Source organism: Mandrillus leucophaeus, unplaced genomic scaffold, assembly GCF_000951045.1.
Source record: "Mandrillus leucophaeus isolate KB7577 unplaced genomic scaffold, Mleu.le_1.0 Scaffold5, whole genome shotgun sequence".
Taxonomy (NCBI): domain Eukaryota; kingdom Metazoa; phylum Chordata; class Mammalia; order Primates; family Cercopithecidae; genus Mandrillus; species Mandrillus leucophaeus.
In genome coordinates, this window is record NW_012105364.1 from 13,521,952 (window position 1) to 13,544,606 (window position 22,655).

The following is a 22,655-nucleotide window of genomic DNA, read 5'->3' on the forward strand; positions in this document are numbered from 1 at the left end:
TCCTGTATGTTCAAACACTCAAGGGTAAGTCATTTCTTCTGTGATTGCCACTAATTTGACGAATTTAAATGATGAGACAATATGGGAAGGAACACAAATATACAGCTCAACAAGATAAACTGTTAAGATGAAACTAGAACTGAATGTGGTCAAGTCCAATTTCCTCAAGCCACTCACAAAATTAGTTACATTTAAGAATAAGACTAAAATTTTATTATTTTCATAGTTATTTTAAGCAGTTAGCATAGTCGTTCATTTTCTAAATGGAATAATGGCATAGAAATTTAAAAAATACTACCAAACTTTAAATACTTGTATTAAAAATAAAAAGTGATAATTCACTTTATAGCGAATAATCCACGTTAAAGGTTTGTTTTTGATGTACTTTGCTTGGGTGAAATACATTCATTTGGATAAAGAATTTCATTTATTTGTTTTCTCTTAGATAGTCTAGTAATTCAGACAAAATAATTATGTCCTCTCAGTTTGAGCTAAAAAAAGAGCTGTTAAATGTCCTCATCTTTATTTTTTTCCTAGGATCCTCCAATATTCTAGGAATAATTTTCCAAACCAATGGGAAGCACTAATGTAAATAAAGCAATTCACTCTAAAACTTTGGTAAGCTTCCATCCTCACTCTGACTCTGGAACATCCCTTTTTGAGATCTGCCACCCCACTGCCTACAACAAATACCACATTTTAATGAGTCTATCCCTTTGATCACTAGACTTTCCTGAAAGAAGCTAAAGCCAATAGGCCTTAGGTTATGAGCAAGATGATTCAACTTGATTTTAAAGCAAAGAACTATGCATTGTTTCCGCAAAGACCCATCTGTCAAAGCCTAGCCACTCTATAGATGCCGTGCCTATACTCAGCCCATTAAAAGGAGCAGCTCTGTGGCTGTCTCCTAAGATAATAAGATATTGCACAATGGTATGTGTTGTTGCTATCATATCTGCTGAAACCCTGGTTAAACTGTTGTCTTCTCCTAACTTGATGAGGCACACCCAAGATGCATAGGGCCCCTGGGCTGCTGGGAAACACACACCACCATCTCTCCATTAGTCAACATACATCCACCCTTGCTTGGAGCTGAGAACTATAATTTTCTTTCTCCCTAAGCAGTAGGTCCTCCGTTTTCTAACTCTGGGTTTAGGGAGAGTGGAGGGTGCATTGAAGTTTGTTTTTCATTTTACTCATACATACTTGGTAAATATCTGACTTCTCTGTTTGAAAATTGATTGGTTAGAGGAAAATAACCTGCTTCTAGTTTTGCTTCTGAAACTAGAAAGTTAGCTGTTAAGAACACTAAACCAGGCTGACTTTTATTCTGTGATAATATCTCTAGGTATCACGTTTTTAAAACAGTTATATATTACTCTTAATGGAGCAAACATTATCTTAAAAACAATAGAGTAGTGAATTTTTAAAAGATGGCTTGTCATATTCTTAGGAATTAAAAATAAAAATATAAACGTAAAAGGCCCAAACATGTAGAACTTTAATACTCATGAAGAACTTTTTGGGGAAAAGCTTATCCTGGAAGCAGCATTCCCAAACCACAACTAGCAATACCTAAATTAATCATTTAAAAAGATGTCCTGCGTTAATTATTGCCCAGATGGTGACACTGGCAGATATTTTCCAGGAAAACTAGGAATTTCCCCTTGTAATGTCATCTTCCATGGTCAGGGATGCCCTCTAAGCATTCTTAGTCCCTCCTAACATGTTTCTCATAATTACTAGGGGCATTAAAAAACAGCCATGATTTTTAAAAGATACTAGGATTTCTCTTTCGTAGGAAAAGAAAGACAAAATGAGTTACAACTGTCAGATGTGAAGTTATAAAGTATATAAAATTATAAAGTTTTCTTAAAAGACAATACTACATTAGTTAATAAACATATACCCAATTGGTAGTACATACAAAAACATAACAGAAAAATTTTTAGGTAATCAGGGAAATACAAATTAAAAGTTAGATTCCATTTTTGGTTAATCAAATTGACTAGATTTTTTAGAGTTAGTGTTAGTGAAAACGTGGGGAAATAGATAATTTTAACACAATTTTCTGAAATTAATTTGACCATATCTATTAATATTATAAATAGGTAGGCCCTTTGGTCCAACAACCCTTTTGATTAAAATTCATGTTTACTGAAAAAAGAAATTCCTCAAGTAAATAGAGTTTGCTGATGCCTATTAAATTGGGTATAATTTGTTTATATAGCAAAATAAAAAAGAAAATAATTCCATTTAAATAATTCAAAATGGAGTTGAATTATGAACAATTTTTGCTTTTATGTATATTTTAGGATTTAAAAATATCAAAAGTAGTATTTTATAGATGTATGGGTGCTTATTATAAATGAGTAAATTAATAGCAGGTCTTTCTGTACAATATTACAGAGGTTTACCTCATACCCATCTGCAGAGTACTCCACAGTCGAGATGTGCCTTAATTTGTTCACTCTTCCTGCTGCACTGACAGATATCTTGATTGTTTTCCAGGTTCTTTTTTTTTTTTTTGAGACAGAGTCTTGCTCAGTCACCCAGGCTGGAGTGCAGTGGCCCGATCTCGGCTCACTGCAAGCTCCTCCTCCCGGGTTCCCGCCATTCTCCTGCCTCAGCCTCCTAAGTAGCTGGGACTACAGGCGCCCGCCACCACGCCCAGCTAATTTTTTGCATTTTCAGTAGAGACGGGGTTTCACCGTGTTAGCCAGGATGGTCTCGATCTCCTGACCTCGTGATCCGCCTGCCTCGGCCTCCCAAAGTGCTGTGATTACAGGCGTGAGCCACCGCGCCTGGCCCGTTTTCCAGGTTCTAATTTAACTTATTGCACTGAAGAGGTACAGTGCAAATGGCTAATTAAAAAAATCATGACTTCAGTGGTAATTTAAAAAAAGCAAATTAAAGTAACAAGACCTGATTTTTAAAAATCTGTTGAATTCGCAAAGATTTTCGATATGACAATCACCAATCTTGGGTAGTATACAGTGGAGTAGTCATTTATATGACAGACGCGTGTAACCTGTCTAGGAAGCACTTAGGCAGTGTGCATCACACATTTATTTATTTATTTATTTATTTATTTATTTATTTAATGTTTTATTTTTTTGAGACAGAATCTTTCTCTGCCACCCAGGCTGGAGTGCAGTGGCGTGATCTTGGCTCACTGCAACCTCCACCTCCCGGGTTCAAGCAATTCTCATGCCTCAGCCTCCCAAGCAACTGGGATTACAAGTGTGTGCCAACATGCCCAGCTAATTTTTTTTGTATTTTTAGCAGAGATGGGTTTTCACCATGTTGGCCAGGCTGACCTTGAACTCCTGACCTCGTGATCCACCCACCTCAGCCTCCCAAAGTGCTGGGATTACAGGCTTGAGCCACCGTACCCGGCCTGAAAGTTTTTTTTTTTTTCTACTCAGTAATTACATATCAATAATTCTATAGCACAGAAGTAATAAAAATAAAAACATATCTGTCAATTCATCTATCTGTCACTGCTTATAGAAGCTTAAATATGCAAAAATAAGGAAGTGGTTACATAATAAAAAAATTATTCAATGGATTAGTAAGCAGATTAACTATCATGATAAGCAAGAATAATGAAAATGAGGAAATAAATATAATTTTAAGAGTAAACTGGATACATAACTCTATAAGTAAAATATATAAACTCTGGATAATAAAAATTGTCCTAAAAGGACTATAGCAGCTTTTTAAGTGGCTATTCCTGAGGAGAATAAAATAATGATTTTTATGCTCTTCTTTGTACTTGAACCTATTTTCTAAATTTTCTACAATGAACATTTACTACTTTTAAGGTAGCAATTAAAAAGAAGAAAGAAAATATATTCTTATCTACAAAATTCAACATGCTTCTGCTTCATCTATTAAGTAAAATTGACCAGACTCATGGTAAAGTCCTTGTAATGTGATTTTATCTTATCAACCCAAGCTTATTGCTAATGAGTACCCAACTCTAATACTCAACTCCATCCCAGATGGTTACTAGGCATGCCATGGCTCACCTAAATTCCACTCATATTCTTCCACTCAGGGCTAGAACTTTCTCTCCCAGAGTTTCTGATAATGATTTTTGGTTGTTAACTATTTCAAGCCAACTTCAGATGTTCATAACGTTCTAAGCAAAGTCTAGTAATGTGACAAAATCATTTTATACTCTAACACCAATAAATAAACAATAGTAATTCAGAAGAATGCTCCTTCTGAGAGCAAGAATCCTATCAATATTTGTTAAAGGAACAAAAATAATCGTTAGCATGATCATAACAACTCCAGCAGCTAACATTTATTGAGAGGTTTCTGTTTAGAAGTAGGCTCTCTGACAAGTGCTTCACACTTTATTTATCTCATTTAATGCTCAGAACAGCCCCCCATTTCACTGCTGAAAAAAACAGAGCCCCAGGTTATGCTATTTCTTGAAGGTATATAGACAGCTTGGGCCTGAGCTTCAAATACAGTTTGGGTGAATGTCAATAAGCCCTACACTACCAAATTTGTTTATGGAAAGCCTATAAGATATCATTTTGTATTTTATATATCTATTAATTAATCTAACTATCCATTTAGCTAAGTTGACATGATGTATTGTGCTACAAAGCTTCCTTTTATATATAAAAACAGATACAAAACAATAAAAGTTTCTGCTAAATCTCATTATATAAGTAATATGTTTACCTGTATAGGACCAGCCAATCTCTTCAACAAGTTTTCTCTGTTGTCTGTAGTATCCATTAGCCCAATCTACAAAAAAGAAAAACCAAGGAATCAGTATGTAGAAAAATATATGTCCAAAAATAAAAGATGCCCAAATTATTCATACCATAAATAGTTCTTGATTACTTCTTTCCATGTCATCTTCTCAATGTGTTCTCTCAACCTCAACCACCACCATTACATTATACATTCCAATGCTCTTGTTCTGGTAGTTAGTAAAATTTTAGAGGGTGTATTTAAAGGATGCTGACATTCAGGCAGAAACAAGGTACATATTTAGGTAATGAAAGAGCAGCTTAGAGGGGTTCAGCCCCAAAGAGGGACTGGAGTCAGAAAGGACAGCTTGTCATGCCTCCAAATTTTTGTTACCATTCCCTAAGTCTAATGCCTGAAATCCTATTGATTAAAGATACCTTTACATTTACAATCCAAGTTTTATCTGAAAAATGCTTCTAGGGTACCCAGAATTGATCATGCTTTCAAAGTTTGCTTCCATCCTAATGCAAAACAAAATTAGCTGCTGTCAGAAAGTAGAATTTAAATGTGCATATGTTGTTTGGGAGAAATGTTATGTCAGATAGCGTGAGTGAATCTGTCCCTTGGGGGAACAGAGATGCTTGAGTTAGGTAATGCAATGGGAAACCTAGGGCCATAAAGGTAGTGAATGCCCCATGACCCAGAAAGAGAGTCTCCAGATCTAGAACATGGGGCAAGGGATAGACAAAAGAAGATGGGTGAAAACCAGTCTCACTCTGCATAATTCAAAATTTTGCTGGGAGCCACGCCTGCATCCAACAAATGGGAGTGTTCAGATTCATTCTCCTCCTTGTATGATTGTCCCTTAATCCCTGACTATACTAACATTAATACTTCATTTCAGCTACGTAGTGGGTAAAATAAATCTTTGCAGGATAGGTTTGGAACCTGATTGGTGATGACAGAACTGTTTATGTAGAGAAAGCTACAAAGAGCTAGTTTACAAACGTACTTGTAGAATATTATTCATTCATACATTGACACTGTTTATACAGTACGAAATTACTTCTTATTATCTGTATACGTTTGTTTTCTCTATTGGATGCAAATATCTCAAGGACATTTCAGAATTTATTTTTCTTTCTTCCATGTTATATACTCTCTGATTATTACAACATGGTAATAAATTACTATTTTTTAAAAACTAAAAGGCAGGCCAGCTATCAGAAATGCACACTTAAAATTCATAGGTTATCCAAAGCCAAAATCTACTTTGGAAAAATAAAGGTGTTGGTCGTGTTTAAATTTTTAAAAATCCATATATTAAGTAAATATTCTATTGGCTATATAACACACTTCAACATAAATCTATTTTTACAATAGTTTTATTAAAATATAATACATGTATCACACAATTCATCCATTAAAGTGTACAAGTCAATGGCTTTTAGAGTATTTGCAAAATTTTGTAACCATTCCTGCAAACAATTTTAGAACATTTTCATCAGTCTAAAAAGAAATTCCATACCCTTAGCTGCCACCCCACACCCACGCCCATCCCCCAGCCCTAGGAAAACACTAATATTTTTGTTTATATAGATCTGACTATTCTAGACATTTCCATATAAACAGAATGATACAATACATGGCCTTTTGCTATCACCTTCTTTCACGTCACATAATGTTTTTGAGGTTTATACATGGCACAGCATGTATGAATACTTCATCCTCCTTCACTGTCCAATAATATTCTATCATAGGGTGACCAGGACAGCCTTAAACTTCCCCTTGGTTTGACTAAACTTTAGAAAGAGTTGTTCTTGGCCATAGGCCCTTGATTTCCCTTTATTATAGAATTCACTTTAGGAAAATTGTAATTATAATTCTTTTTTTTTTTTTTTTTGACGGAATCTTGCTCTGTCACCCAGGCTGGAGTGCAATGGCGTCATCTCAGCTCACGGCAACCTCCACCTCTCGGGTTCAAGCAATTCTTCTGCCTCGGCCTCCTGAGTAACTGGAATTACAGGTGCGCGCCACCATGCCTGCCTACTTTTTTTGAATTTTTAGTAGAGACGGGGTTTCAGCATGTTGGTCAGGCTGGTTTCCAACTCCAGACCTCGTGATCCACCTGCCTCGGCCTCCCAAAGTGCTGGGATTACAGGCATGAGCCACTGTGTCTGGTTTGTAATTCTTGCTCTACTCCTGTGAGACATAAATCTTTTTAATAGCCACCTGGTAACTTTATAATCCAGAAATGTACCTCTCAAGGACCCGGGAACCACCTCTTTGAAAAGTAATCAACAAGAGAGACAGCACTTTTATCTTCCAGTTTAGGTGGGAGGGTAAGAGCCTAACTTCAGTGGGGCACCTTGCTCCAAGTTATAAAAACGACTTCCTGTCATAAAGATACGAATTTACTTAGATAAACTTAAATTTATTTAGATAGACTCCTATCTTTATGACAAGAGGTAGTTTAGATAAAGCCAATCAGCAAACACAGATAGCTTATGGCCCTGAATGTCCTGCAGTTCTTTTCCACAAGTTCACTCCAGCACTTAAAAACCTAACCCAGCCTGCTTCATGTGTGTTGAGTTCAAACTCAGATCTAGCTTCTCTCCCCTACTGCAACAGCCTTGAATAAAGTATTTCCTTCCTGTTTAACTTTGGTGCAATTTTTGTTTTGACAATTGAATATACCATATTTTATTCATCCATTCATCACGTAATGCATACTCGTGTTGTTTCTAATTTTGGGCTATTATGAATAATGCTGTTATGAATATTCATACATAATTTTGTTTCACTTTCTACTTACCAATGAAATCTTAGGCTCACAATTTATTTTTCAAATAGGGTTGTTCCATAAAATGCTAGTTATTTAAGACTAAACTGATTTAAGTTAAATCCTGGGGTTAAGAGTTTCTTTATTACAAATGAATATATACAACTGGATATTAGAAAGGGCCATAAAAGGTTACTGACTGAGACTTTTAACAGTGTAGAAAAAAGTAATTCCTATTTTAGAGATAAGAAGATTTACGCCAAAAAATGTAAGTGGTTTGTACAGGCAGCAAGTGATAAAAAATGGAAACCATAATGCGGGGTCCCTGACTTCCACTTCATTTATCCTCCCTCAATATCAAGGATTCCTACAAATCCTGAGCTACTGGTTACTCTCCTAAGGTGCTCTGCCTCAGCAGGAGCCTCTATAGCATGCTTGCCTTCAAGAGACACAAAACAGTGCAAAACAATACAGCGGGCTACAGGTTCATTAGCAGGAATTACTTGGACAAATAAATTATAAAGAATTGACTGTATACGTGATTTAAGCTGGCAATCAACTGAAATTTTCTCTGAAACTTTGCACTGGCCATAGGAAAAAGATTCCTTGACATTTCTAATATATTTTAAGTATAAATATTTTAGAAATGTAAGACATTTTGTTATGCATTGTGGTGACTTCAGGAGATCAGATACCATGCAAAACCTGTATTTAACAAGCATTCTATTGAAATAAATAAAACAGTAAGCTCTTGTTTTAATGATTCATTCTAAAGGATAACAGCAAAACATCAGCAGAATTTTAGCTTTCCTTGTAGAGTCTGATCCCTACACAATGAACATTTATCCTTGGTTTTTAATTACTTACATTAAGAAAGCTTTTTCAATACAAGATTCCCAGGTGTTGGTAGCTCTCTTCAGTTCCTTTATGTATTGTTCCCTTAATTGTTACTTCAAACAATCCGTTACACATTCATATGCTAATTACATAGTGCTTGGGCGTGAGAGAGTACCCCACTTTAAAAATTCTACTTAGAGGTCTGATAGATGAGATGTGATAGCTCCAATGAACAAGAAAAAAAGAAGCCGGGTTCACTTTTTTGTTGCATTATATACTTTGAAAACCAGGAAATCCTATATAAAAAAGAATCTATCAAAGTGCTTACGCATTTTAAGATCCATTAAAATAATGAAATAAAGAATTTTTTTTCTGTTTCTGTGGATTTCAGTTTCTTTAGTTTGTGTATTTTGTTTCTTTCCATTTAAAATATTTGACAAGGCTGTTATGGTGTGACTGTTTTGTAGTGATAAAACTAAGAAATTTCAGGAAGTGACTGTTCACATGATATACAACAAGAAAATACATATTAGCAAATCTTTTTTAAGGTTATCTTAAAATTTGTCCTAAAAATATTCTTCATGAAGCAGCTTTCTAACCTCCTAACGAAATTCAGAGAAATTTGGTTTATATTATGTCAGATAACCTAAACATTCTCCTTTTAACTCATTCCACCTTGAACTTACCTTGAGCACTCACATATATGCAAACATGTATATATACAAGGATATATAAAAATACATATATTTATTTAGTATATGTATTATAAATACATATTTCATTTCTGTTTACTTATGTAAAGGAAATCAAAGTTTTGTTTTCCTTGATAACTCCCTATCAAGGAAAACATCTTTTCTCAAATTTTTTAAACTCCCCCACCAAGTTAAAATCAGGGTGCTCATTTCCTACTAAAAAAAAGTCATTAAAAATGTTTTGAATTCTAAAAATGCTGCTGATTGTGGCCTTACCCTAAAGAAGGTCTCTGTTTCATGTTGATTACCATGAAACAGAAGACTGAAGCGGCAAGATAAATCTTCAATTTATCACCTGCATTCTACTAAAAATTCTAGCAGCAGTGCTCTGACAAAATACACACACAAACACATATACACATGTTATTGCCATAAATAAAGTGGTCAAAATATTACTATAATAGAGAGAAATACAGTACTCCTAAGAAAAAGAATTTTCAGATAGAAAATAACCACAGATCTAAATTTGAAGTCTAGGATTTCGTATCTCTTAAAGTGAATTTGTCCAAGGTAGATGATAGTTCTTGCATATTTCACATCCTTTAAAGAAGTTACTAAAGAATTTCCAAGGACATAAAAAGGTAGCAGAAGTCTAGAAATGTGGCAAAGAAATCATAGAATTAGAGATGAACCATTAAAGACCTTGAAGAAGTCTGACAAGGAAGAGACCTGGGGAAAGGGACCGAATATTCCAGGTAGAGGAAAAGGCATGAGGACCAAGAAGTGAGAAATCACAGAACTCAAGATTTGAGAGGCCAGGGAGCGCTCATGTAGGATCTTCATAGATCACTAGGAATTTATTTTTGGTGACAGCTCACTATCCATCTTCACGCTTTTAACTTTCATCCTACTCTCTTTTCTTACCTAGATTTCTTTTAAAAGCGAGGAGGTAGTCTACTGAGTTGACTGAATGGCATTGAATGTACTTCATATGTTGCACATATTTTGAAGAAAATTTTCAAAGAAGAGTATGAAATAATCCAATACATATTTTAACTGAAATGAAAGGGATTGGATGTGTGCTTGTGAAGAAACATAGGCGGTTTGTGAAGGCTTGAAGAAGGACTTAAAACCCTCTGGAGATAGTATACTGTCATCAGAGTGGTTATCATCCACTAAAGAATGTGACAGTAAGACATGCTTAAGACTGAAGTGGCATTGATAAACAATGGTTGATAGTGACAGCAGTCACAATCATCTATCACTGGAAACAACATAAGTATTTTCCCTGAAAATAAAATAAAAAACAGGAATTCCTTTAAGAAGAGAATCAACTGTTTTTTTGAGGCGGAGTCCCGCTCTATCGCCAGGCTGGAGTGCAGTGGCATGATCTTGGCTTACTGCAACCTCCGCACCTCCCCCAACACCTACGCCCTGGGTTCAAGCAATTTTTCTGCCTCTGCCTCCTGAGTAGCTGGGATTACAGGCATGCACCACCACGCCCAGCTAATTTTTGTATTTTGATTAGAGACAGGGTTTCACCATGTTGGCCAGACTGGTCTCGATCGCCTGACCTCAAGTGATCTGCCCGCCTTGGCATCCCAAAATGTTGGGATTACAAGCATGAGCCACTGCGCCCAGCCAGAATCAACTTTTGATTAAAGAACACCTATGGACACATCACCTGCTTATTAAATACTTTGTATCTTCAGATGTTCTACTATTGTTGTCTTTCTCCATTTGATAAGAAAGCTGAGTTTATGATCTAACCCAAAACCATGATTTGCTAAGACAAACTTTCCAGGTAAAATTAAATTTGCCCGCGAGTACAGAGTCTACAATATTATACATGGCAAATTTTCTCTGTGGATCTTCCTGTCATTCAATGTTAAGGATTGGCTTGCTGTCAAGTTAAATGATCATATAGCCTATCTTTACCCATCTGGAATGTAAATTTTATTCAGTATATATGCAACGACATTTATGAAACCTAATTTAACTAATTACGGTAATTCAAATAGTATGATTTGTTTAGGCTATAGTAATAGTTCAAACATTGCACTCACTGTTAACCACTTCAGATGTAACCAAAAGACCTAAAAAATACCGTTTTTTTATAGTATATATATCAAGCCATTTGTTTTCCAATTTCAGCTACCTTCCAGTGTTAGAAAGCAGAGTTTTGGTTTCCTCCTCTCTTCAAAGGCTTCAAAATAAAAGTACTTTTGAATGTCTCAAAACTTAAATAGCATCTTTATGCAAAATAAGAGGATATTTTAATTTATATCATTAAAAAGAGGTAATTCTGGAAAAATATGAGTTATAAGAGTCCAGGTAACCTCTTTATTTAAGAGTAAGTTTAGAGATGAAAAGTAGATGCCTGAGGCACTATATAATCAAAATGGTAAATCGTTTAAGGAGATGGAAAGTTTGAACATAAGGATAATGGAAAAGAACAAAGGCAGTCATTTCTTACATATGCTTACTTTGGTAGTGAGACATCCAGTTAAATGCATATGTCTCACAGGACCAAGGAAAGGCTCAAAGGTGAGCAATTAGATTTTATTATCTCTTAGACATGCTTTCAGAGACAGAATCTCTCGGTTGGTAATTTGTCTACTATTCAAGCTTTTCAATGAAAGCTCAAAATAGTCACAGGCTAATCTTGATAAGTAGTGTATTTTCCTATATTTAGATGCACTTAAGCTAATGTAATTTATCTATATGTCTAAAGTTGAGGTATTTTTTGTTAAAACATATTAATAATTTTGATCTTTATGACATAATAAAGCATGCCTATTTCAAACAAATTAGAAAATATACAGGTAGCAAAAATACTTCAAAAATCACTTGTAATTCTATGTACTGTAAATAACTGCTATTAACAGTTTTGCACATGCACATATGTTTCTCTAGATGTTACATATTTATATATAATAAATTTGGACTTTACTTAAAATCAATGACACTATTTGGTAACCTGTTTCTTTACATGATAATGAATCACTGACATATTCTCAATTTAATAAATATTATTTTACAGCATCATAACAGTTCACTTAAATCATTCTCTACTTTTTGGATACTAAAATTAAAAGTTGACAATGTCAGAAGATTTATTTCTTGAGCTTAAATGATATGCATGAGGATAGTTTCTATTGAACTAGTTTTGCTTGAGCTTCAGGTATAAAATAAAATCTGTAGATGAAGTACCACATTTTTTCCTGTCAAACTTCTTCTAAAATATCAACAAAACACTAAGCACAAACTCATTGTTATTGTACTACAATCATTATAGTTACCTAGTTTTATGTCTATAACTAACAGTGAATTTGTTTCACCATAAGAGAAAAACCCAATGTTGACTGCTCAGCAATAATGGGAACAGAGACAGAAATATCAACCTGTGTACAAATAACAATTAAAGAAACGAGCTAAAATTAATATTATAAGTGAGAAGAGAACCCAATCTGTGAAGAAAAAGTATATAAAAGGGAGTAGAAAACACAATTCATCGAATGACAAAAATAATGTGTTATTATATTTATGTATTATGTTAATATATGCTATTAAATTATCTTACCATAATAGTATTATTTAGCAATGTAAATAAGATTGCTGTTTTGAAATCTTATGTTCATGTACTTTCACTGAAATCTGACGCAGAGCAAGAACATCTGCCGGGTGACGCAGAGCAAGAACATCTGCCGTGCCCTCTTCTGACTGGGGTCGCTCAGGAAGTTCTGGACAACTGGCAAACTCAAATAGCCAATTAGAGGATACAATGGGATTCCATTCACATTTACCATGAAAAGCACAAAACACCAAGAGAGTTCATAAAGGAACAAAGATATGAACTATTTTTAATATAAAAGAAAATGCAAATAAATGAAGAGAACTACTACAGTCTTCAAAGGAAACATTGAATTTGGGGAAGTTGTGATTTTTTTTTTTCCATATTAATGAATAGGTCAAATCTCACTAGGATGTTTCTAACTGGAGACATTTTTTGAAAATTTATATAGAATAGTAAATGGAGAGTGATAATTGACTAGAACAGTTAGAAAAAGTGTGAACTAATAAAGGCTTGGTTATCAATTACTAAAAAAAAAAAAAATGAATTGACAGGCAGATCAATAGAAAAAAGCAAACAGCACTAACACAGAACCTACTATAGATGCAAATTTAATATATGAGAAAGGAAACATCCCAATTAGATAAGGAAAATTATGAAGGTTCAAAGGTTGGGAAGACATTTGTGAAAAGAATTAAATCGTACTTGACACATACATAAAAATAAATTCCAAGTGGAATAAAGAATGTTTTAAAAAAGATGCAGAAAAACTATTTACAAAGTGAACGTTAAATTAATCATAAGATGGGGGATGCCTTTCTATGCCTGAAAAAAAGGATATTATGAAGAAACATTTATAACTATGATTATATAGCACTTAAAACTTGTATAGAGAAATGTTTAATGAAATACAAATTGTAAAATTAAGCTATTGATAAATGTTAAAACACATTACACAAATATTACAATATATTCCACACACAAAATTATTACAAATCAATAAGAGCAAAATATAAGCACAAAAGTTTTAAAAATGCAAACACAATTAATAAATTTATAAAGAACTGTGCGACTTTACTGGTACCAAAGAAACAGAAACTAAAATAACATGAAGATAGCAGTTTTCCAGCTAGCCGGTTGCCAAAGGTTTATTATTACTTTTTAAATATTCAGTGATGATCCAGAAATCTTGAGATGTTCCCTTATGTACAGGTAGAAGAATGAACTACTATAAACTTTCTGGGAAATGACTTGACAAGGGTTATCAAGATCCTTAAAACTCTTCATATCATTGGACACAATAATTCTATTCCAAAGAACATATTTTAAAAGATTAACAGAGATTAACATGATGTACCAAGATGTTTACAACATTGAAAATAATGGTGAATAACTATAAAATACGTTAACATACAAAACGTGGGGGAAGTTTAAATAAATTATATAAGGTTCCTAATATGAAATGAGGTGAAGCCATTATAAGTATATTTTCAAAAATATTTATTGATTTTTTTTTGAAATATACATGATATAAAACATTATCAACAGTTAGGATACAATTTTATAAATAGTACATATATACAGAAATGTAAATTTCTTTATGTGGTGCCATTGGGACTGATTTTTATTTTTTCATATGTTCTTACGTTTTCCAAGTATTTGATGAGTTTTTGTTAGTTAAATATTTAAAAAATTTAAAGTGTCTATGCACTCTGAAAGAATGTCTCTGATTCTACAACTAAAGATAAATATGTAAATATGTTTTAAGTATTTTACATCTTTAAGACTGTAAAGAAAAATTTGAAATCCATTCTAAAATCTTCTTCCAAGAGACTGCATGATAGATGCAGCATTAACAGCATTTTAAAGTTAAGCTTATGAAATAATAGCCAAGTTGACACATAGTAGGCAAGTTAAGTACTTCAGCTACCAAGATAATGAAAAACAAGAACCACAGCAAAACAGGAAGTGCAACAAACTCACAGATCATCTTATTGGCCATGATGATCAGATGCACTGGGTCTTCATTTTGTGGGTAAACCTTGAAGTAGTCTTATTTTAATTTTTATCATATTTCTAAAACAGCACATTTTGCTTAGATAAAATTAAACCCAAATGTCAGCGTCTATCCATTAAGCAGGACAATCTGGCAGTTTTATGTGTTAACAACCTGTTCTGAAATAGGTGTCGGTCATGTTAAAGTTGCTGCCAGGAGGCTGACTGATTCACTGTGTGGTTATGTCTGGACAAGGCAGAGTTTCTTGACTCCTTTCCCAGTGTATTGACTGAAAATTCATTTTTGGCATGAATTCCTTTTTTAAAAAACTGGTCTAGAAATAAGAAAACTTTATTCCCAGGAAGCATATTTACTATAATAAACTGATAATTTTTCAATGGATCTGTAATTATGCAAGACATTTTCAATTTGCCAGTATCTTTTATAAGCCACTTGCTATTGCTCATTAAAACTACTTAAGCTTGGGCAATATTGCAAAAGAAATCAGGATGAGGAAGGGAGATCTGTCTAACTTTAACCACAAACACATATATTTTTTATGCCTCTTTTCACTTTATTCTTAAGATCGAAATCTTAGATTCTGCCTTTAAGTGATGACCTTGGACAAGTCACATCTCTTTGCTTGTATTTCCACAATTTAAAAATAGGGGTATATATCTCTTTAAGTGATGACCTTGGTCAAGTCACGTCCCTTTGCTTGTATTTCCAAAACTTAAAAAAAGGGATATATATCTCCTGTTTACTTACAATGATACTGTAACAAGAGACAGGGCATGTGTAAAACCATTTTGAGCTCTTTGTAAAAAATGTGCTTATAACAACACTTATCATTTCCTGACTCTTATTTTTCAGGCATTTGAAATTTTTCTTTCAATAGTGAAGCAACTTTTTTTACAACAATGTGACATTTATCTAATGTGCATAGCATGTTTCTGTTGTCATAAATTATTCACTTGTTTTCTGATGCTATCTGATTCTTAGTCTGAAGTGCTCTTTAGTTTTTTTTTTTTTTTTTGAGGTGGAGTCTCGCTCTGTCGCCCAGGCTGGAGTGCAGTGGCCGGATCTCAGCTCACTGCAAGCTCCGCCTCCCGGGTTCACGCCATTCTCCTGCCTCAGCCTCCCGAGTAGCTGGGACTACAGGCGCGCGCCACCTCGCCCGGCTAGTTTTTTGTATTTTTTAGTAGAGACGGAGTTTCACCGTGCTAGCCAGGATGGTCTCGATCTCCTGACCTCGTGATCCGCCCGTCTCAGCCTCCCAAAGTGCTGGGATTACAGGCTTGAGCCACCGCGCCCGGCCTATGCTCTTTAGTTTTAAGGATAAGTATGGACACTCACTGCACATGGAAAATACAAATCCTGATATTCAAGGATAAACTGTTTCCCTAGAGAACAATATGAACACTGAAAAACAAAATATTTAATTTAAATCAAACTTGAGGAACTACCCTTATGTAATCTAATTATGTCTTTGCGTTGTACTTTTTGTTTTGTTTTGTTTTGTTTTGAGGCAAAGTCTCGCTCTGTCGCCTAGGCTGGAATGCAGTGGCGCGATCCATCTACGTTCACTGCAACCTTCGCCACCCTGGTTCAAGCAATTCTCCTGCCTCAGCCTCCCAAGCACCTGGGATTACAGGCACCCACCACCAAGCCTGTCTAATTTTTGTATTTTTAATAGAGACGGGGTTTCACCATGTTGGCCAGGCTGACGTCAAGTGACCTCAAGTGATCCAACCGCCCCAGTCTCCCAAGTGCTGGGATTGCACGAATGATCCACTGCGCCCCACCTGTATTGTAAATTGAATACATTTTTTAAAGTAAAATTTTTCAGAATACTTTCCTTGTTCCAGAAAAGACTAAAGGCAGCGTAAGATCACTATTTATTTAAGAGCTTATATTGTTTACATTTTGAAGAGTTCTTCATTTTAGAACCACTTTCTCCACTAGCAATTAAAAAAAATTAAACAGTTTGATGACATCTCTAATTAGTAGGCTTTTAATTGTTAATGAGCACCTAGCTATATTCATCACTGATTTTGCTCATAACTGTACAAAAAAGATTGCTTTATTGGTACATAAAAATGTTTCATTGCCAGTAGACTATGAAGTGATAATTACTATTTATCATTTTATTTCCTTGTATTGTAAAGTTTATTTGAAGTGAGCGGAAACTGTGCAAATCCTATTGTCTCAATTAGTACAGCTTAAGTACGGTCTAGCTGGCTAGCAGAATCATTTTATTGGCTTCACATTCCTCTGCGGGACACTTTTAGTCCCCATCCCATGCCTCTACCCTTTGCCAAACATCTCAGTTGTACTCTCTTTTCTTTCTCACTTTAATACTTGCATTCTCCATGGAACTTGGTGTCTCCACAATGCCCATTCTGTGAAACCCCAAAGTCGGCCTTAAGAAGCGAGGATTCACTTCAACCACCAATCACAATATGCTTATCTTCAAGTCTTGTAATTGGTGACCTATCCTGACCAACGACAGCACTGGGTCTTACTGGCCCACTGCTGCAACACCATTTCCCAAATTTTGCCTGAAAATTTGAATGCCCTCTGCAGTGGCAGATGCTCAAAGATGCTCATTGGGTTGCCTAGATTACACAGGTTTATTGCACTCAGAGGAACAACATTTAAAACGCATTCCTGTTCAGTACATAATTAATAGTCTTGGAAAATACATCCCATTAGTTACTTTTATACACAATTACAAATTGTTGGCCAAGGGTTAGATATTATTTATTTTGGAATAGTTAACTCATTTGGAACAAATATGCTTTCTCTCCAGGTTTATTGTTCTGTTTGTGAGGATGTCAAGAGACTGAACAAGTTAATGCAGTGTTTTTGGCCAGGACTCTGCTGGCATTTTGCCCTGGACTTACTAGGCCACTGGGACACCTAGAGATAATTAACATACTCCTGCACTGTCTAATGTGATAATGGTAACGGTTAAATAAAAAAGAGCAGTTTTTTTTTTTTTTGAGATGGAGTCTCGTTCTGCCGCCAGGCTGGAGTACAGTGACGTGATGTTGGCTGACTGCAACCTCCGCCTCCCAGGTTCAAGTGATTCTCCTGCCTCAGCCTTCTGAGTAGCTGGGACCACAGGCGTGTGCTGCGACACCCAGTTAATTTTTGTATTTTTAGTAGAGACGGGGTTTCACCATGTTAGCCAGGATGGTCTCGATCTCTTGACTTTGTGACCCGCCTGCCTCGGCCTCCCAAAGTGCTGGGATTACAGGTATGAGCCACCTTGCCCAGCCAAAAAAGAGCATCTTAAAAACAGACCACAGGTAGCATCACTGCACATCAAAGGAGCTAGCTCTGTGGGCAAGTCAATGTTTCTCTCTAAGTCTAGGAAAAAGAAAAAAGTGTTTTTATGAAAGGATTTACACCCTGGAATTTACATATCATATAACACAAAGACAAAGATATAGAAATGTAACCTATGTTTTCCTTAATAGATTTTTTAGCATCTAAGTGATCATACCTTTCTGAAGTTTATACTTCTGTCATTAATTTCACTAATGGCAAATATTATTTTGACAGAAGATGTGTATCTGATAAGCTATTACAGATCTAGCCAAGGATACACTGATTTAACCTTGGAAATAAGATCACATAATTTTGTGCTCAAGCGGATCACAAACTGGAGCCAATGCCTAAAGTTCTTTAATATGTCATTCAAGTTCATTGGCAAATTAAGAAAACAGTGACTGCTGAAATACAAATTATTTTAAACTACCTTGTTTTTTAACCTCAGAAATGGTTTACAGAAACTGTCAACTCCTACCATTTTAAATGATATGCACCTCTAACTAACTTAAATGTCTTGCTTCACATACTATTTAAATGAAATGAATGCTTCTTGTGAGGATAGAATTCCCAGAAGCCTCTCTGGTCTCAGAGCAAGGGGTATTAGTAGGCAAAGAAGTTCTGCATTTCCCAAGAGGACCTCCATCAGACCCCTTGAGGCTATGCACTCACTTCCTACCTGAACCTCCCAGGTAATACAGTGGCTGGGGAATACGCTGCTCCCTCCTGATCAGGGAGTGTCTAGTGATTTGGGATGGTGATCCATTCTAAGGAATCATGATAATACCATCAGCCTGACACAGCTTTCTCATCTCACACAAAGCTGCTGTCATTCAGAAGCATGTGTGCAGTATCTGGTGGTGCTCTAGTGGGTCTTGATTATCAGGGAGAAAGACTACCCCCATCTCCCTGACACATCCAAAAATAATTGATGCAGTTTTCTAAACCCTTCATGTAATTTTGCCCTCGTTTCCAGTCCACCAAATTACTTACGGGAAACTTAGCAGTAATTGTAGACGTAACAAGAAACCCTTGGAAACTTTTCACATGTAATATCAGCATGGTGCCTGGCACATGAGTGAATAAATGAATGAAAGTTACACATCTCACACCATGTTCAGCTCTGTAGTTACGAGAGGCTTAGGTAGAGCAAGTATCCAGTAAAACCCTCAAGAAGAAAAGGCATTGAGGATATTATTTCATGGTCTTCAACAATCCCATTATGTTGTTATTTTAATTATATTTTTTACAATTTTGGTCTTTAAAATACCATGGACCACCAAGGATATTTCAGCAAAATAAGATTAACAGATGATTTATGATTTTAATGAATTTGATCCTTTAAATTCAAGGCACGTCCCAAGGATTTTTCACAAAAACAATTGATCCTTTTCATGGCTTAACGCCACTGTAACTTCCTCTACACAGCTAGCGGATTGCCATGGACACACACTCGGACGCCTTTCATTCTCTCCAGGTCTCCAGAAGTTTACGTTTGAAGACAGAAAGAGCAGAGGAATCTTTTCTATACATAAAGCTTACTTGGGACCTTAAACAGTATGCACCTTTGTAATACAAATTTCTACCAGCAATTTATAGTATGCTAAAACATTACTTCTACACGAATTAAAAAAAGAAGTAATGTTTTAAAAATCCAGAAAATATCAAGTAATCACAAACCAGTGATTTAAGACAGTGGTAAACACCTATGATTTCACAGAGGTGTAGCAACCCACAGCTAAAAAAGAAATGTCTGGTTTCTGTTTCTTTCTTTTACATATTCATTTAGAGACAGGGTTTCACCATGTTGCCCAGGCTGCCCTTGAACTCCTGGGTTCAAGGGATCCACTCGCCTCAGCCTCCAAAAGTGCTGGGATCAGAGGCGTGAGCCACCACACCAGGCCAGATTTCTGTTTCTTTTAAATAGGTGCTATACACAGAGGTAAAAAGGATAAAGTATGCAAATAAAAAATGAATACAGACTATGTAGCTGGATAATTCTAGGCAACAGTTGCAGTTTTTTCCTGGGAATTCAGTTAGATGGTTTTTGCCTGAACTTTATTAATGATTTTCTGAATTCTTTATTTAATATGTATGTGTGAATACGTTAAGAATTCTTTTGGTTGAATGTTAAATAATTTGAAATTTAACTCAATCTTATTCTATTTTACTGACAATACTCAATGGAAAAGAAATGAGAGAAAACTTTCCACCATACCTGCTAAGGTAAGATAATTTTTCTAATCTTTTCATAAGAAATCCCAAGATAAACTTCCATTTTGTGGACCATCTCTGTGCCAATTTGTAATATTTATAAAACTAGCACAGGTTAAATGCAGCTTCATTTTATCAACTACCTATTTGTTGAATTAAACCAATTAATTCAATGACTGTAAACACACAAGAAGGACCAAATTAATACAATGTCCAGATATCTTATTTATTCCATGCACCTTGCTGGTGCTACAGATGAAAACTTTCTGAAGTCAGTTCCCCTAATGCAAAGCTTCTCAAACTATTTCATACCATGTCTCAATTAGAAAGGGATAATGCTTTTTGTGCCTTGGGATAACATATATGAGCTGAGCAGGTGAATATGTGGTACACATGTAATTCACGAGTGGCACCACAGCACACTGACTGGGAAGCCTTGCCATCCTCAAACACCTGGTGTCAGGGCCTTTGCTCAGCCATTTCTCCAACTGGGTATCTCTACTTTCTCCTTTCTCTGCCTCCTCACCCAATCCCAATCCTTCTCATGCATCACGTGGTATCTTAATACCATTTCTTTGACTTTTATGGTCTTTCTCACAATTATAATCGAGTAATTTTTTAAAATATTTGTTTACTGTGTCATGAAGGCATGAACTGCTTGAGAATTCAAAATGTGTCTATCTTGCTCTCTGCTGCATATTCAACACCTAACCTAGGCAAACATGCTCTGTAAATATTCATTGCATGAATAAACGACAAATTTAGGATTTATAATCTCAGAGGAATGTTCTCTGCCACCCATAATTCATTGACCCGTCTCTGTTCCCCAATCTTTTTCAGATCAGTGACTGCTAAATCCTTCCTTTTATGATCAGGAGCAGACTGAACATTCTGTTCTCACCAAGAAAACAGAAAACGGGAAATTTTGCAAGTTCCCTCCTCTTCACCTTTTAACTACTATTTTCATCACCATCGTTCTCATTGCATCTCATAGAGACAGATGCCACCACTCTTTTCCCATCCTCCTACCTTCTCCAGGATTTTGTGGACTTCAATCTCTCTCTCTTCGCTGAATTGCTCTTTTAAGCCCCGTAACATACTTCAGCACTGCCCTCAAAATTCTCCTTCCCTTAGTCTTACCCCCTCCTTTACCAAATGCACTAAGCATCTGTATTTCCATACATTTTTCAAGTGGCAGTTGTCATCTTTCAATGAACATACATCTGTATGTCTCTCTTCTGTCTCTGGATTACTTTAAGAGCAGAAACTAGTACACCCTTAGATCCTCTGTATCTTAGTATCAGGCACAGAATAAGTGCTCATGAATATTTAACACAATGAATAAAAAGAGATTACTGGATACAGAATGAGTGCAAAGTACGCTAAACACGTTATCAACTTCATAACCATCTCTTATATCGTGTTTCCCATACTTGACTGCTATCAAAGAACAGTGGATAGGGACACTATACTGATAACGAAATGAAAACTTTGCCTTGTTATAATTTTCATATAAAATGGTTGCAGTTAACAATAAATATATGAAATTTATTTCTAATTCCTTCTAGGATTTACTGGGCTTTCTTGAGTTTATCTAGTACTTCCTGCTGTTCAATTATGGACACCTTCAACTACACATTAGCCCCTTATGGATAAAAGAATCTTAGTTTTCATTCACTGGAAAATGTTTCATCATAATTTTTTATTTCAAATATAATATGGAAACAGACATTTCTCTTTTCAAAATTGGTCTACTTTTATTAGAAACTCATTAACAGAACTTTAATTTTTCCCCATTCAGTTCTTACACTGAAATAAATGTAATGACTGACCATTTAGCTATCTAGGTGCCTGTAATATTGAATAGCTTATTGAGATATTGAATAGCTTATTAAAGTGAAACATATTTCATATATATGTGTATAAAATTAAAAGGTTTCCAATATATAATTCATTTTCTTACATGATATGTGATAGATGATATGACAGATGTAATGCTTTTACAACCATACCTTCCTATCTCTCATCTAAGTTTCAGAAAAGGAAGAGGCTCTGAAAGGATAAGAAAAGGAAAGAAGATAAGATAAGGAAAGGATAAGAAAAGGAAGAAGTTAAAAATCAGAGACAGTGGGAAGGTTGCTGTTCATGTTTGCTAAAGATGTGCATCAGAATTAGGCATGAAAAGTTATTTTAAATGTATGCAATCTAGAAACATTTATATGGAAGAAAACCACAACATACAGGTAACTAGTTATGACTACAGAGACAAGGAAATAGTACTTCATTACACAAAAATGGCCAGTTACAGTGCAATCAGGTTACTCTGTCATCAGTATTTTCAAACATACACTCAAAATGAAAACATGGATTTTTAAATTATGCCAAATCTTAAATCTATGGAGGTCATAACTGTGCATATATTAAGAAATATAATTTATTTTCAAATCATACTTTATAAATGTTAGTGAAATTGGTTTCCATAAAATTATAAATAAGAATAGAATA

General features: G+C 35.1%; 1 protein-coding gene across 1 annotated transcript in view; it reads right to left on the minus strand.

The window, feature by feature from the left end:
- LOC105550928 (receptor-type tyrosine-protein phosphatase zeta-like) overlaps nt 1–22,655 on the minus strand; it is a 159,722-nt gene that overhangs the window by 41,091 nt on the left and 95,976 nt on the right. The window contains exon 4 of the mRNA XM_011995999.1: nt 4,705–4,770. Coding sequence (XP_011851389.1) covers nt 4,705–4,770 — 66 coding nt within the window. The remainder of the gene's footprint in view (nt 1–4,704; nt 4,771–22,655) is intronic.